This window comes from Propithecus coquereli, unplaced genomic scaffold (assembly GCF_000956105.1).
Source record: "Propithecus coquereli isolate 6110/MARCELLA unplaced genomic scaffold, Pcoq_1.0 Scaffold104, whole genome shotgun sequence".
Lineage (NCBI taxonomy): Eukaryota > Metazoa > Chordata > Mammalia > Primates > Indriidae > Propithecus > Propithecus coquereli.
In genome coordinates this window covers 7,785,084-7,802,660 of record NW_012134303.1, presented here as the reverse complement: position 1 = coordinate 7,802,660, position 17,577 = coordinate 7,785,084, and the positions used below count along the sequence as shown (strand labels likewise).

Here is a 17,577-nt window from a genome sequence, read left to right as displayed (position 1 = left end):
ATGCCTATGCCTGGAAAGTCTTACTTCTTACCCCTCCCCTCAACTTTGTGTGGATCACTCTCATCAGTCCTTATTTTTGGAAGGCAGCTATGCTCACCACTATACCACCAACGCTGGCATATCAGTCCTTATTTTTGAAGACTCACTCTTGGGCTTCTCTCCTTTGACAAGTCTTTTCCTGTCTTCCCTCTGCAGACAAAGTTAAGTGCTCTTCCTTTCATGCTCTCATAAAACTACTCAATGTATACTCTGAGCTCAGCACTACTTATCAGCACTGGATTGTTAGCTTTTTTCTTTACATATTTATCTCTGTAGCTAAAATTTGAGATACTTGACAGCAAAGGCTGTATCTTATTTATTCTCACATTCCCTAGCACTTGGCTTGTGCCAACACACTTAAAAACTATCATTAATGGAACACTTGCCACATGCAAAGTACTTCTAGGATTATCTCATTTAATCTCCACAACAATCTTATATCGTTAGGTAGGTAGGTCTTATATTTATATATGAAAAAAGAACTTAGAGAGGTTAAACCGCATATGCAGGGTTAGACAATTGGCAAGTATAAGAACCAGGATTTGAACTTAAGTCCCCACTATGTCTCCAGAACTAAAGCTCTTAATAGCTACACTATTAGTCAATGGCATTCTAAAAAATCAACATATTTGAGCCCTAGCCCTCAGCAGATGTTTAGTGACTGAATGGAGCCTAGATGAGAACTGGTTTTTGTTTTGTTTTGTTTCTTTAGGAACACTAAAATATCTCTCTCCCCAAAATTCTGTGAGCATTGGTCATTTATATTAAGCCTCAACCTGATCAGCTCTGGGTTGATATTTGCGGAGGGCAGAAGTCCAAATGAGTTTCACTTTCTAAGTATATGTCTCATATTCTCCTGAAACCCAGAACAAGGCCACAAAACGTTGACTGGACCACAAACTGCAAACAGCATTTGGCCTTTGGACCCACTAGGTACCCACAAATTCTGGTTGTAACTCCAGGGGCCAGCTACTGTCGCCAAATCTCTCACTCTGACATTTTTTCCATTCCATTACCTTGTAAAGAGAGAAAAACCCCTCTAATCATCTATCATCTCCTATGTGTCCACTCTAATGCTCGGCAGTTCCTCTAGTGGCTAGGGCTTGTCCCGTTAGAGATAAATTTTTCTACACCTTCAACCTCTTCATTAAATGCTTTCTTTACTTCTTGCCTTAGGTTCTCAAACTTCACTGCTCATCACTGTCACCTGGGAAACTTTGGAGGAAAAAAAGGGAGATACCAGAGCCCCACCCCCAGAGGTTCTGATTCAGTTAGTCTGAGTTAGGTCCAGGCATCTTTATTTTTTAAAGCTCCTCAGGTATTTCTATTACGTAGCTGAGGTTGAGAACAACAACTTTAAACCCTACTATCCAATGAGGGTACCACTTTGTTAGACAATCCTGGTGGACGCTGCTCATTTCCTCCACTCCAAATCCTTACACCTGGGGGAATGGAGAAAGCAAATTCCCCACCATTTTTTTTTTCACTCCAAATCATTTATTTGAGATCAGTACTCCTGCACTTGCCTACAAAATCCTCTCCTTCCTACACCCCACGCTGCCATCACTCTGTGGAACAAGATATAAATGGACACCCCCTTCACACCCTGTCCTTATAGCTCCTTGGCCCCCCTCAACTCCAATCAACGTTACCTCCCTTCCACTTCTGCAATCCACTCCCATGACCATCTTTTAAACCAATGCTTCTCAACGAGGGCTGCACATCAGAATAACCTGTAGAATTCCATAAAATACCAATGTCTAGGGCTCACCCAGAACCTACTATATCAGGCTTTCTGGGGGTGAGACCTGAGAAAATGATTTTTTAAAACCCCATAGATGATGTGCAGTCAGAACAGAGAACCACAGCTGCTCCCCAGGTCTTTTCATTATCCCAAACGATCCTTTATCTGAAATATTCCACTCTGTTATCTCATTCTCCGAGCTCAGCTTCCCATCTGGCTAACCTTCTAACTCTTTCAAGTGCTTGCTCCTATTTTATTTGTTCTTTGATCTCAACAAAACCTCCATTTCCTGGATCCCTCCATTTTTAGCCAATTTCTCAGCTCCCTCCTGACCTAGACTCTATGGTCCATCATGTAAATTGTTCTTAAGCCACTGTTCTGTAAACGTTTGCCCTTTGACTTTCTGTTACAATTGTCCTACAAAACCCTACCCTGATGGAATCCAATCATAGGACTTCTCCACTTCTAGACCAAGACTGCTGAGAGTTGCTGGGGAAAAACCAAACAGCCATGCAGATTGGTGCTTATTATAAAGGTCACAGACCTTAGTTGGGTCATTAGTGGTGCTTGGCAATATTTTCCTTGGCCCTTGCCAACTTCCTTTCCCAATCCCCTCACCAAATATTCGGGAATTTCACACTTCACTCAGACTTCTGCTCCACTTCCTTCTCTTTTACTTTCATTATCTGATTTTCCTTCTACTTCACTGAGAAAAGTAGAGGGACTCCTTTTTTCAGGTGGGAACTCTTTTGACTTCACTTCTTTTCCCGCCCCTACACGTTTATCTCCAATCAGTAGCATCCTCTTCTCTCCTCCCATCTCACTAAGCAGGTTCCCCCTTCCACCTAAGGCACGTCCTTCCACTGGTGCTCTAGATCCAAGTCCTCTCACTTCTCCAGTAGTCTCTCTCCATCAATCGTATCCTATTTCTTCTTGTATCTTTAATCTCTCCCTCCCTACTGGCACTTCCCTTTTGGCTTAAAAGACATGATGAGATCTCTCTTGTCCTTAAAAATGAAAACCTTTCTGCCATCTCACGTCCTTCTTTAGCTGTTAGAGTTCTCTCCATCTTTCCTTCTTTATGTTAAGCTTCTTGAAAAGGCAATCAAGACTTTCTTAGCTCTCACTCCCCAAACCACTTTGATGATTCCCTAAAGCCACAAATTGGTCTCCACCTTGACCAATGGCTACTTTTCAGTCCTTTTATCTGTTGACCTCTTAGTCGAAACTGACATTGCTGACCACGTACTTCTTGAAACTAACTTTCCCCCACCTTCCTTCATATAACTCTTTCCTAGAGTCTATTTCTACATTTCTGGGTTTTCTTTCTCAGTTTCATTTACAGGAACCTCTTTCTGTAGGATTGTTAAATAGTATCCTCCAGGAGCTGTCCTAGGTCCTCATCTCTTCTCATTAACACACCCATTCCTTAGGTCATCTCATCTACATGCACAGTTTCAATCACCATCTACACTAGTGACTCCTCATATGTATCTCTAGCCCTGCCCCTCTGCTGCACCCCAACTCCATGTAGCTAACTGGCCAGTGAACACCTCTATCTGTGTGCCTCGCAGGCCCCTCACACTAAATATTTTCAAAAGTAAATTAATTCTCAACTTCCTTTCCCCACCTAGAACATGAAATAACAACTCCTCCTTTGTTCCCTATCTCACCCTTCTCTAGGACCTCCTCTTGTCAGCTGATTAGTTGCCAAGTTCCCTTAATTCTCCCTCCTGAATATTCCCTCTGCATTGTCCTCTCCTATCCCTAATGATTATGCCAGGCTGCTGTCATTTTCCACCTGCAGGACTCCAACAGCCTGACTTGTCTCCTTCCCTCCCTCCCCCCATTCAATCTATTCTTCCTCCTGTGGCTAGACTAATATTTTGAAACACAAATCTGATATCATTCCCCCACTTTAATATTCCTTCATTGCATTCAGAATTAAATTTAAAGCCCTTAGCAAGGCATATATAAGTCCTCCAGGATCTCGTCCCCAGTTACTTCCATGGCTTCATCTCCCACTCCCATCTAAGCACTAGCTATTCTGAACTACTTGTTAATTGTATTCCTAGAAACTCAACTAACAGTGTGCCATACCTACTGCCTTCAAATGCTGTTCTTTCTACCTGGAATGCCATTTGCTCTTCACATGGCTAGCTCTATTCATCCTTTAAGACTCACCTCAGTTCAGTGGTCACCTCCTCCAGGAAGCCTTCCCTAATGACCCCTCCTTTCAGTCTTCAACAAATACTCCTCTTCAGTGCTCACTTCTATACAGTACTTACCATTGCTGAACTCTAATCATTGACTAATTTGTCTGTGTCCCTTACCAGGCCATCAGCTCCTTAAAGGCAGGGACTGGGACTTATTGACCTTTGTACCCCAGCATCTACCTAGTGCGGTACCTGATTCAATATTTGATGAATAAGCGAAAGAACAAACAAATGAATGGATGAATGAATGACCTTCATTATATGAAATGAGACTTGATATATGGAGACAGGCCATGCCTATTTGCTATTATGTATTCACAGATGAGAAGACAATGATCCGTGTCTGCTAAGAAGGCCAGGGGTGGGGAATATGTTTTAGAGTTGTTTTTGTAGTTGAAGTTGGTAGCGGTGGTGGCAGTGGTGTTTTTACCCAACAGTGGGGATAACTTTGTATTCATTCAGGTACACCTCTTGCCAGGTGCCACTTTGGGGCGAAAGGCATATACTGGCAACACAGCTGGGCAGGGTTCGAGGTACAGCAAAACAGCCAATTCTCCCCAGATGAAATCCCTGGATGGTGCTATGTTTGCCTTCTGAAAGCATTTTAGAAAACTGTCATCTGAATCTTTCCTGTTGTGGGAGTTCCATTTGCCATCGTCCTCTAAAATTCTTGGAAGTTTTGTTGGGCCTTCTGATTGAATATCATATGGTCACACCCAGAATTATTTTTAGAACACTTTCTACCTTTTTGAAAACAGAGCATGCAGGAAAAGAAAGGGGATGACAGAAGACAGACAGGGAAATGCTTTCCTACATAAATTTAGCCTAAAAGCACAAAACAATAATCATTTTTTTAAAAAAGGAATGGAAAGCATGCAAAATATTATGGTATATGGTATAACTTTAAAAGCAACATTTAAAGCCATGTTGATAAAGAAAGCTAAAGGCGAAATATTATATAAAGCATATTTTTAAAAAATGCAGAAATATTTTTTTCCAAAGAAAAATAAACACAAAGCCTGGCTAGTTCTACGAAGCAAGCATTTCACAACCCTGGCTCTAAGGAACAACTCCCTTCTGCTACTGTCCCAGATTCTTTGCCTTTGAATCAGTCAGTGGGCCAGTTAGCAAGTGTACATTGAATTGTGGATCAATATAGTTACAAGATATGCTGGGTGATTCATTAGGAACTTAATATTCTCAACTTGCAATCTAACTGGGGAAATAAGCTTAACAAATAAGAAATGGCAACCAATACTACCAGAACAAAGAAAATCAGGTGATAAGTTGGGCAAAAAAGAGTATAAATACTGTAGCATGTCAAAAGAGAAGAAGATCATAGAAATCTGTGGTGGACAGTCAGGGCTTACTGGAGGAGATATGACTTGAGGGATGGGCCCCAAAGACTGGATAGGCGGGAAAGGGTAAGACTTCTCAAGTGGGAAGGGTGGTAGAAGCAAAAACTTGGAAGTAAGGCTATCTATAGCATGCGAGGAAGTGGGAAGACAGAAGGGTAAATAGATAGGGTGTAGCCTTGGAAATCAGGAATGAAAAGAAAGATGAAATTGGAGATAGTAATAAAGAATGTGCTGAGAAGGGTTTTTGAGCACGTGGATGACATAACAGAAAAGGAGTTAGCTATTATTAGAAAAGGTGTGAGAAGACAAGCTAGTAGCTGTGAGCTGCTGAGGTACACATGCCATGGTGAGGGCAGGCTTCCAGATGGTTGCTGTTTCACTCAGGCTGAGGAGGAGAATGAATGGTGGATGTGGAATGGGATCTACCTACCACTGCATCTGTTGTAAGATTACTTACTAGGCATTTCCTACAAACTGTGTGTGTGTGTGTGTACGTGTATGCATGTGTATATTATTTCTGCAACTTGATTGAAAATTACCTGAGGATAGGGAACCTTGTCTCATATCTAGCATCCCTCACAATATTCAGCAGAGAGCTAGGCACATAAAAAGCAGGCACAAAAAAATAAACAAATAAAAAAATAAAAATAATAAGCAGGTATAGGGGCAGGGCGCGGGGGCTCACGCCTGTAATCCTAGCTCTCTGGGAGGCCGAGGTGGGTGGATCATTTGAGCTCAGCAGTTCAAGACCAGCCTGAGCAAGAGCGAGACCCCATCTCTACTAAAAATAGAAAGAAATTAGCTGAACAACTAAAGATATATATAGAAAAAATTAGCCAGGCATGGTGGCACATGCCTGTAGTCCAGGCTATTTGGGAGGCTGAGGCAGGAGGATCGCTTGAGCCCAGGAGTTTGAGGTTGCTGTGAGGTAGGCTGATGCCATGGCACTCTAGCCAGGGCAACAGAGTGGGACTCTGTCTCAAAAAAACAAAACAAACAAACAAACAAAAAAGCAGGCACAAATCTTTTCTGAATGTAGTATATAAGCAGTTAAAAACATGGTCCAGGTTCTGTTATATCTGATTTTTAAACTGAGATAGTTAACCAATTAGATCTGTGCTCAAAGTCAGCATGCAGCCCAGATTTATGCATTGGCTGGCTGCACATATTTCTCTGTCCCATGGTCTTTCATGAAATCCTTTGAGACAGAGGAGGCCTAACAAAACATGCTAGTAGGATGCTCGCACTGGAGTTACTGGGGTTGGGGCCCTCTTGGTAGTTGCCCTTATCCCATAACCCCTAACTTGATACCAGAAGCCCTCCTCCCTCTCCCCGCCCTTTGTCCCACTCGCTCTCCCCAGGTACGATCTGTATTCAGTGTTATATATTCCTGAAATCAAACAATTTTGTGCAGACAGAGGGGCCATTTCTGGCAGAGGCAGTGAGGATGGCTGGGTTAGAGATCCGTCATACTAAAAGGCTTGTTTTTCATCTCAATATACCTGGGCTTTGCTCTGGGAAATCCATGTTGGGAGGACATAAAAGTATTTTTAAAGGGCTATCTACCTCCTATGGGTGACAACCTTCGTTTTTCCTAGCAGATGATCCCTAGTGACTTGGTCACTCTTTACCTGGGTGATAGAGGCTTTCAGTGATTCACTGATTTCTCTAAGTCACTAAGAGGCTGCTAGTCAGTGCCCCACAAAGATTGTTTACAAAATGTTGCCTTTGTGGCCTGTAAGAATTAAAATTCCTTAGTGTATACTTAACTACCAGGAAAGTGAGTTAAGTGCTGGGGTTGTTCCTCTTTTATTGTCAAAAAAATGTCATCCTGCTCCATCCTCTGATTTGTGGGTCACAGAGCACACTGTGCCATAACCCTCCAGAGGGGAAGTCTTCTGAAGTCTTCCTTACACTTGGATAAGAATAAGTATCCCAGAATAGTTCTTCCTATGGCAACAGCAGTTCTGAAGGTGGTGTCAAAGAGGCAGGCTCTCATTGTAAGAGCAATAGTCCCGGAGGGACTGATTTCTGCAAAGAAGGTTCTAATCCTTGACACATCTGCTCTATAAACAGATATCCTGTTTCAGGGCATATAACAGGAGCGGACCCAAGAGGAATTTCATACCTCCTGGATTTACAAGATGTACATTTTCCCCTACACAGGAAGAGATTAATAATTCTCTAGTTTTCACCTAATTTTTTTTGGTAGAAAGAATGTTGTTGTGTGGGCTTTCAAATTTATTTTTTCCCACTGGAAATATTTGAAAGTACTATGCGGTAACTACAGTGGAAAGTTAGGCATAAAAATAGATTTTATCGTTACCTCTAAGTAGTTAAAGAAATTGGCAATGCAAGGTGGATAAAAATTTAAGAAGAGATTCCACGTAACAGATACATTTCTGGCTTAAACCTAGGATATTGGGCAAAATACATTACTGATTCTGAGCAGAAAAGGAAGGTGTTTATTAAGTCAGGAAGAGGGTTCCAATCTACTTTAAATATTGGATTAGGAGTGAATCTAAAAGGAGGGATAATAGGTGATTCTTGTGTTCTATTTTAATATTTCTTTAAAATTTCAATTTTATAAGTATCAGACATTATTTTTTTACAATAAAAATGATTTAAATGCAAAATAACACAGGAATTGGGGAAAACACTTAATGATTTTTTTTTTTACAAAGGCTAATTACTTCCCACTAGCAAGTTAGGCCCTCAGGAGGAATAACTTGTAAAGACAAAAGTGTGACTACTGCGATAATCTCTGATCCATCTGGGTTTCACCTGCTTCTGTAAAAATTCCATGTTTACATATTCCATTGGCTGAAAACTATTTTCAAAACAAGTTAGGTTACTTTTCTTTTATGGCAAACAGTATTAGTGTTCAATAACCACTGGACTAGGAGTTGGGGGCTCTAAATTCTAGGTCTGCCTTGCTTTCTTATTAAGTAGGGGGGCAACTTTGTGGAAATCATTTAACCTCTCTGAACTTGTCTTCCTCTATAAAATGAAGATAATGCCTGCCCTGCCTCCATCATAGGAGGTTTGAAGGAGGCAACTGATGAATTGATATAAAAGTATTTTGAACATTGTAATACTCATATAACAGCCTTCTAAAATATATCATCTCATTAGCAATATACTAAGTAGCAGGGTAACTATGTTTGCTGGAGTACTAAGTAATCTGACAGTTTTTAAACCTAGCACTTGCATTTCATGAGTGATGTTCTTGGAAATATAACTGCCAAGAAAGAGGATTAAAGTGGGCTATTTTAAACATTCCCTGCTCTTATTAGAATATCTTTTATTATATTAGCAAATCCCAGAAGCCTATAGTTGGGAAGGCCCGTGGTGGAAGGTTCATTCTTTTGCCTTCAGTTAGAACTTGCTAAAGCCATGAGAGACCCAATGAAGAACCTATAAAATTTTACTCTTAGTAAATCATAGCATCCAGTTAGCCTATCCGGAATTTCTTCATGCCTAATTCCATTCCCTCTGATTGAATATTAAGCCCATTTCCTCCTGCCAGGTCTTCAGTGGCTATGGAAAATATCGTATGTCTTCCATAACTTTGCAACCTTCAATGTATAGATAAAGACTCAAAGTGGTACCTAATTCTGTAAAAGCAGCTATAAGCCCATTTCATAGGTCAGATGTTCCATGAGGATGATGATATGAGGGAAAGGAAATGATAGTCCCACGTGAGCCCTCTAGTCACCCCCACTCACACACACAGACAGCCATTGCCTTCAGTCGTATCATCTTCAACGACATTCAGCAACAGTGATCATTCTGGGAAATCATTAGGAAGTTGCCTGTTATTTATCTCCTTTTAGGCAACACATACTGGTTTCACTGTCATTTACACCCAATTAACACATGCAACAATTTCAATGGAAAATGTTTGAAAACGAAAAGCAAAGATGAGGCAATGTCCTAACCAGACACTTCTGATCATGTGGATAATTACATAGGGTATAAGTCTTAGAGGGAAAAAAAGGCCTCATTTGCTTTAAGGAGGAAAGCAACTTCATATTCCTTAGACATTGTCAATTTTCTTCTCCTTGCAACATTTTATTTTAATGTTTGATAAAGCATTTTTCTGTCTTTCCCTCTCGTTTTATCCATCCTTTGTATCTTCTCCACCTCCTAATCTCCCTCTCAAACATTACTTCTTAATTTATTTCTCCCCATTGCTTCTTTACCTTAGTGTGTACATCTCCCAATCCTACATTCTATACTTCTCTTGAATTTGACTGTCTGGTGATTTTAGTTAGCTACCGTACTTATGCCCAATTTTCCCTGTTTGCTGGCCTTGAGGTGGAAGCACAGGCCCTAGTATATAGGGAGAGTGCATCCTAATCCCATCTTCTTCCTACTTGAACAAGAGATTTTTAGGGCTAAAGGAGTAGTATAGGAGGCTCTTCTCTTGGGCATAGCACTGACCCTTAACAATAAGCAAGAAGCCTTCAGGCTTCCCAAAGGGCAGGACAGTGATCTCTGAAGAGCACTCTTTGCTGAGCTGGATGAGCTACATTTGGAAAACTAAGAGGAATGCAAGCACCATTCACGATGTAGCAGTCTCTGACACCTGGCTTTCTGATGATAGAACTCTCAATTAATTGACACTCCCACACATTATTGGTGCAATGATAATAACCTTGCGCTACTGCAAGATCCCAAAGGGTCTTTAGCATCACCAAAGAAAGATTGCATACTGTTATCACACTAAGTATATTTTATTGTGCATTAATTAGATGAAAATTAGTAATACGCATTGACCAAAACATTTGATTAACAAGACGATAAAGGATAACTGAGAGTTTTCTTTAATATAATTGTTGCACAGCAATGATTTCTGCTGTGTAGGGTATATAGAAGATGACATACTCTAGGAATTAGAACAACAATATATATTCAATACAGTAACAAAACTATATAGCACTTTAAGAACTTTTTCACATATATGAACATACTCATTTAGAGCCTCAACTTTCTAAAGTAAGCAACATGTTAGCCTGTAAAGTACACATACTAAATAATAAACTAACCCACAAAACACCCAAATGAAAGGTTAGCACATCTCTATTGTCAAGAATATTTTCTCACATTTCAAAAAAATGTGAAAAGGTTTTCTTTCTTTCCTTCCGAGTGGCGATTTTAAAAGCCCCTTTTCTGAAATTCAGATACATTTCAAAAAACACTGCTATCTTCTTAAGGAAAAATGAAAGTCACTGCTGGCTTGTGGATACTAGGAATATAGTTTACTCTTTGTCCCATTGCAAGGCAGTGTAATATAGTAGAACAGGCATAGGGTTTGGAGTCAGAGAGACCTGGGAGATTTCTGGTTTCTGTCATTTGGTATGTGACTCTAGGTTGTCTACTTAAATACTTTGAGCTTAAATTGTCTCATTTGTAAAAAGGGGATAATACAGATTGGCTGTAAAGATTAAGATTCAATACATGTAAAGTGCCTGGCACACAGCTTGGCACCCAGAAACTAGTCAGTAAATGGTAGAACACTCCCCATTTTTCTTTGTTTGGTTTATATACAACTATCCCCTCCTATACCTCCAGGAAGTAGGACCATCACATCATTCCCAGGCTTACCAGCTCCCAAATCTCTCTGGATTCCCCACAAACAAAATGCACATGAACTGTGCCCTCTGAAGACACAACCCTTCACACAGCATTGCATGTCCTCTAAAGCACACCTAATGCTCAAGTGCAACACAAGACACAGACACATAAGCACGCTTCAGAAGACACAGACGTCACATAGAACATGTCACCTCCAAATGCAGCCTCACCTGCTTCTTTCCCATATGTTCTTCCAAGCTTCAAGTCCTTAACATTGATTATTTTTGGAGGCATTATGCCAATTTCAGAGTCCTGGCTGCATACATTTGCCTCATTGCCTTTTCCTTATTGGTTTATTTATTCAATTATTTATTCATGTATTTATTTATTCATTCATGTATTTATTCCCCACCTTGTTCCAAAATGGATATCAGGCGGCTTACAAGAATGCACAAAATACAACATGATAGCATAAATTGAAAGTAGATAAGAAAGTAAAAGGAAAAAGCAAAAACAAAAAACAAAGAGAAAAACATAAAATGGAGCCTGGAAGAAAGCTAATACAAAGTGCATACATACCATAGAGTCCCATTACAAGTGCTATGCATGGACCACACATTTGGCTCCAATCTTTCTAGTAGCCAACAAAAGAGAAACCTGATCAGTCCCACACTTCACAGGGTCCATAAAATAAAATCAAACCACTTGTTCAGGATGCCCTTTTCCTGGTCTAAATCTTGAAAATTTTATATAGTGAAGTATCATAAAATTGTGTCAAACTCTCCCTCCTATCTTGCTCTAACACCAAAGATTCAACTCCTGGAAGAGTCTCCAACATAGATCTTGAAATCACATCTATTACTTCTTATTTTTCTTCTACCTGTCCCTTGAAGTTTCATTTGATCAAAGAAATGTAGCTATTAAAAGGATTTCTTAAAAAACAAAGAAACAAACAAACAACAGAAAAACCCCTCTGCTATTCACCAAAGCAAATAGTTCCATTTAAGTAATGAAATAGACATTGCGACATTATTTATAATGACAAAATTTGGAAAGGACCACAAATATCCAACAAAAGGAAATGGTTAAATAAACCATGATGCCACCCTATGATGAAATATTACACACCATCAAAAATCATATTTATGAAGACTTTTTGAAAATGTATAATATTCATGATAAAATATTAAGTAAAAAACCAAGATACAAAACTGCATATATTATGACCTTAACTATGCACAAATTATATATGTGCATATATAGCCACAGAAAAAGTCTGAAAAAAATCCACCAAAATGTTAACATTTTTTCTGGGATTTGTGATTGTGGATGATTTTTTTCTGTATGCTTATCTTTATTTTCTAAGTTTTCCACATTGATGAACAATTTCTATATAATGAGAAGAGGGACTAAAAGGAAAATTACCAAGTCAGTTACCTTAGGCTTATGAAATTATGAGCAATTTAAATTTTCTTTTTCAATTTTCTATAATTGACATATAAAGTCTAGTTAAGAAGGAAGTTATTTTCAAAAAAGAAATAAGAAGTCAAAAATCTAGTGTTTTAGCTGTTTGTCAATATAAGGTCCAAAATGCTACAAATACAATGATATCTCACAATTATTTAACATTCTGGTACTTAGAATTGCATTTGATTATCACAGATATCTTGTGAGGTAGGTCAGGTATTACTACCCTCATTTAACAGGTGATGAAATTGAGGCTCAGTGAAGCTAAGTGACTGGCCCAAAAATCACGATAATCAGTGACAGAGCTAGACATGAACCCAGAGCTCCAGAACCCAAGTTCAGTGCCTTTCCATTAGTTCAAGACTGATTATGGTGTAAGTCAAGCAGTCACTGAGAGGTAGGAACATAGAATCAGTAATCCCTCCTTACCCATGAGGGTCAGGTATCTGAACAACCCCCAAGGTAGGAGAGTTCAGCTGAGGAGATCACAATTTTAGGAGAAAAAAAATGGGCAGGAGAAATGAGGTCACAAGTAAACTTTTGAGAGCCCTCATAAATATTTTTATGCATAATAAATAAAATAACAGTACATTACATAAAAAGAATAATGAGCATTTATGTAATTTAAATTAGTAAAAATGATAGGCTTTAAACTTCCATTTAGATTCTGAGATGATTTCCAGAGGTGATGAGGATGTATCTGTCACTCATTATGGTAGTGGATAATGGGGGTGACAGAGAGGCAATGAACAGAGGTGGGCTGTTAGTTTGAATCATGGATGTCTATGCTCTTACAGTCACTGAAGTCCAATCCTGAAGTTGTACCAACTTGCTTATGGCTTTAGCTCTATCAAGTAAGTGAATTTAAGTGGCACTACTTAATGACTTTGGCTGTTCTGAAGATGCTTCTGTCTTCTTAAGTCTTTTTTAAAGACACCTTAGCACTTCTGTATGGAGTTCAATTTAATCATTCAACTTATGTCTAAAGGCAGCTTATCAGATGTCCAGTAAGGGTATTTAAACGCACTACTTGATGATTTAGGCTTTTCTGAGGTTGCTTTCTTCCCAATGTGTGTGGTTTTTTTTTAGGAAGGACCTCTTTATAGAATCCAATTAAATCATTCAACCTTTGTCTGAAGGTAGTTTTATCAGCTGCCAAGCAATGCTGTTAAATGGCACTTGATGATTTAAGTTCTGTTGATGGTTTCTGCCCAATGTGGTTGGGTTTGAAGACATCATAGCACCTCTTTATACAATGCTGCTAAATCACTCAAGCTTTGAACAGGTAAGATTTGACATGTAAAGATGCCAATTTTCATTACTTTCTTGGGGAGGTTTTAATCTTGTTCTAAAAACTTTGCTCCTGTTGCTTCTAACTGTATTTGTCTCCAGTCCCATAGCCTAACTGTCTTCATCATCACTTACGATAATCACCCCTGGGTTACTGCAAGCTTCCTGAGGATCATCCTCTAGGAGCATATTATTCCAATTAGTGTCAACAGGCTCAGATTCACCTCCAGGAGATAATTATTCTTGCACCAAATGTTCATCCTCATCCATAGGTTCTTCTTGATCCAAAGATTCTTCATCTTTCAGAGTGATCACTGAAAGATATTTCACTATCTCTTGCCAGTTCTTCTCCCAGGTGACACTAATGACGAGCTTTGTTAAACTATCTAATGCCTCTTTTATCAAGAATGTAGCTTTAGTAACGGTGTAGGAATCTTATGCACTAGGATCTTCAGATAGAGGAAACTGCAAGATTTTGAACAAAGTTATATATGAGTTTAGTGTAAGTCTTCTTGAATGACCAGATCAAACAATGATCTAAGGGATCAAGGATCTGAGACATGAGGCTAAGTTATAAAAACAACCTCAACATTATCATGCACATGGGAAAATGTACCTGAGATACCAAATGGATTGTTTAAGTCTGGAACTTCCATAAGAAAGAACTGTTGAAACCACTCCTTAAGGAGAGGAAGACTCATCCAGGCTTTTCTGTTTGCTTGTCAGTATACTGGAAACTTGGCTCAGTTTTTTCCCCTGAGAAGATATAGGCACACTTTTCTGCAGAGCAGTAATGGTTTCACTATGAAGTCACCTGAAGTACTGGCACAAAACAGAAATGTCAGCGTCTCTGATTTTGCTGACCTCAGTATCAGCTGGCTCTTGCTCTCCAGAATGACAGGTAGGATTATTCAAGGGTTTCCAAAGCATGATGGTCTCAATAGCACCAAAGCTCTGTGCATACACATAATCCCCTTCTTCAACCACTTTCTGCAGTTGTGGCGGATACAATATAGGAGCTGCAAGATCTAGTAGTTTGTTCTTTGGCACCACCATCACATAAAACATGGTCTCCTGCTTATGGTGCACCTTACATTTCTCGAATTATCCCTTGCTCTCAGCAATTTTTTTTCTGAATCCGGTTCAGTGTCTAAAAACATGTCTTTGAAAATTTCTCTTGCATGGTCACAGATCCCTTGCATGGAATGTGGTTCGTTTTTTGCTTATCCTCAATCCAGAGGTTTAAGAGATTTTCATCTTTTCCATCCTTGGGTCATGAAGAACAAAGCGTCTTTTAAGTGATGTTGGTGTGCAAGAGGCAATTCTGGCCCTGGTAAGAGTTTCAGCTTTCCTTGTCGTATGAATTGCAGATTCATTAACACCGTATAGGCAACCTACAATATTTGTTCTATCTTGAAGAAGATTGAGAATGTTCCTTTTGTCTTCCAAAGACATCACCCTTCTTGACCTTCTGACAACTCTCTATGGTGCCAGTGCCCTTGTACTTGCTTCACTCTCATCTGCCTCAATAGTCACATCTATAGAAGCCATGTTTCAGCTTTATGCTAATTAATGCGACCTGACAATTATTTACTAGAGATTTCATATCCCTGAGTGTCACAAAGTGCTAGCATATGATATTTAAGCACCAAATGGTATTATGAACACCAGAAGGATAAATGATAATATATTGTGATGCATGGGCTGATTGTGTAGGGGACAACTGGTAGAAGAATGAGAGTGGAAACAAATGACTCAGAAGTTTCTTCCCACCTTGTGATATAGTCAGAGAGATAATATTGTGGCAACTTGGACTGACTCCTGTATACTCAATTCAAAATCTTCACACTTACCGAAAAGGTATACAGAAATAAATCAACCTATACTCGAATTTCCAAGAAGAACAACTTAAATTTAGGAAGGGATTATTGTAAATTCTACTCTCAGTTATCAGAAAGAAAGTCACTGTTTATATATTCAAGACAGTACTGTTTCTGATTTTCCTTGGCTTAACACTATGCATTCAATTTTATGTGAAAGGCAAACACAGCATAAGTGTATTTTCTGTCAGCCCACAGTAAGTCAATCAAACATTATCCTCTGATAAAATGCAACCTCCGAAGATGTGGATGTAAAAGGGCAGGCAGGCCCTGAACAGCCAATGCTCAAGAAACAACTACCCAAGAAAGAAAGTGACAATGAAAGAATAAACTAGCCCCTTTTCAATGCCCAGCCACTGATACTTTACTTTTATCCCCTCCTCCTGGGAAGATAGAGCGAAGCCTGGCTTTCTTATTCTTCTCTTCAGGGGCCATGGGAAGTGGTTTGGAGCTGTGGTTGAGTGCTGAAGAATCCCGGTTGTTACTATTCATCCTTAGTGGGGGAGCTGGGGGTTTCTCTTCATTATCCAGACCGTCAGACATTTTCAGTTACAAGCGATTTCACAGCTCCTAAAAAAAAGGAGGAGAAAACAGGAGTTAAGGAAGGAGAGGTCTAAAAAAAATCTAGTAAATATGGGGAGTCTAACATCTTAGAAACAAAAGCATTGGTCTCACACTTTCTCAGGTCTTGTGTGGATCATTTTGGGGGGTTTCTCTTCTGGAGGGAAAAACGTTGCCTCCCCAAAGACCCTGATGCAATTTTCAAAAGAGGAAAGTGAAGGCAATAATTAATGGCTTTTCAGTATGTATACAAAAACACACAAGGCTCCTTGTTTTTCCCACGATGAAACTCAATTTTTTGCAATCCACTCTCAGTCTTTAATGAGCAATTTACAATCTTCTTTAAATATTCTGTCCTGATGATTGTAATGGTAAGGTGTTCAATCTCCTCAGAGTCTGGAATTTACACAGGTTTGGCTGTTGATTTTAACGGCCCATAATAATGATTTGTTAGCTGCTTTAACATTGAGACGTCCTTGATGCCTGATTCTTACTTGTGTGTACCTGATTTACAAAATGCACTCCTGTTTTATGGTAATTAACTGAGAAACCATCCCATAGATCTGGCAGTTTTCGTAGAGTTGGGGTGTGCTGTTAGGGCAAACAATGCCGAATAGTCTCCCAAGCAGGTAGAAGACAAAGGTGGGCCAAATGTCACCATGAGCAAAGAAGAGCTCTAGAGGAGAAGGCCACTTTCTGATGAGACACCATAACCTTACTCCCTGTCATATTTTACATCCTGGAACACAGAACAACAAGCGAGTTGACAGAGGTAACACGGTTATAAGATCCAGTCTGCATTTTAGGAACTCATTTTCTCTTAATTTCATTGTTCTTTAGTATCTTGTGTCTAGGTCTGAGTATATTTGGGTTTCATTCCCCTGTAAGAATAAAGTGAACTGGAAAAGTATGAACTCCCCAAGGAAATGTTTCTGTCTCCAGGTGTTTTCTTACTGTAATTCATGTCCTTCCACAAGGCCCTGACACTTAGCAGCGCAAGTGAGGTGCTAAGAGTACCTTCCAAGTGAATCCCCAGTTTGAATTCAAGGAAAATCAAATCTCCTTACAAGAAAATCCCTGTAAATTTCTCAAGTATTACTTGGCACTAATTTAACAGCATAAGAACTCTCGAAATATGACTTAGCATATCACTTTGTATCAGCAATATGTATTATAAACAAACCTAAGAACAACAATAACAAAAGCAGGGGTCTACTCATTAACTGTTGTAATGAGAAATAATCCATCATAATTCTTTTTAGCTCTTTGTTGGTTACAATGTGTTTATTATTTTCAGTAATGCACTCTAAGCTACATTGTGTTATGTGGAGAATTTTTAAAAATTTACTATGTTTTAAATTCTCTCAAATATATACAGTCTATAATTATTCACGAATAGGTTAGTATCAATTAATAGCTTCTTCATCTGAACAGATGACTGC

At 39.3% G+C, this 17,577-nt stretch overlaps 1 protein-coding gene across 6 annotated transcripts in view; it reads right to left on the bottom strand.

The window, feature by feature from the left end:
* Positions 1-17,577, bottom strand: part of PAK3 (p21 protein (Cdc42/Rac)-activated kinase 3) — a 272,401-nt gene that overhangs the window by 75,281 nt on the left and 179,543 nt on the right. For all 6 annotated transcript variants that reach the window (XM_012645260.1, XM_012645252.1, XM_012645243.1 and 3 more), the window contains one exon: positions 15,943-16,144. In XM_012645260.1, the coding sequence (XP_012500714.1) occupies positions 15,943-16,117 (175 nt within the window). In that variant the 5' untranslated portion in view covers positions 16,118-16,144. Of the gene's footprint in view, positions 1-15,942; positions 16,145-17,577 lie in introns of those variants that run through there.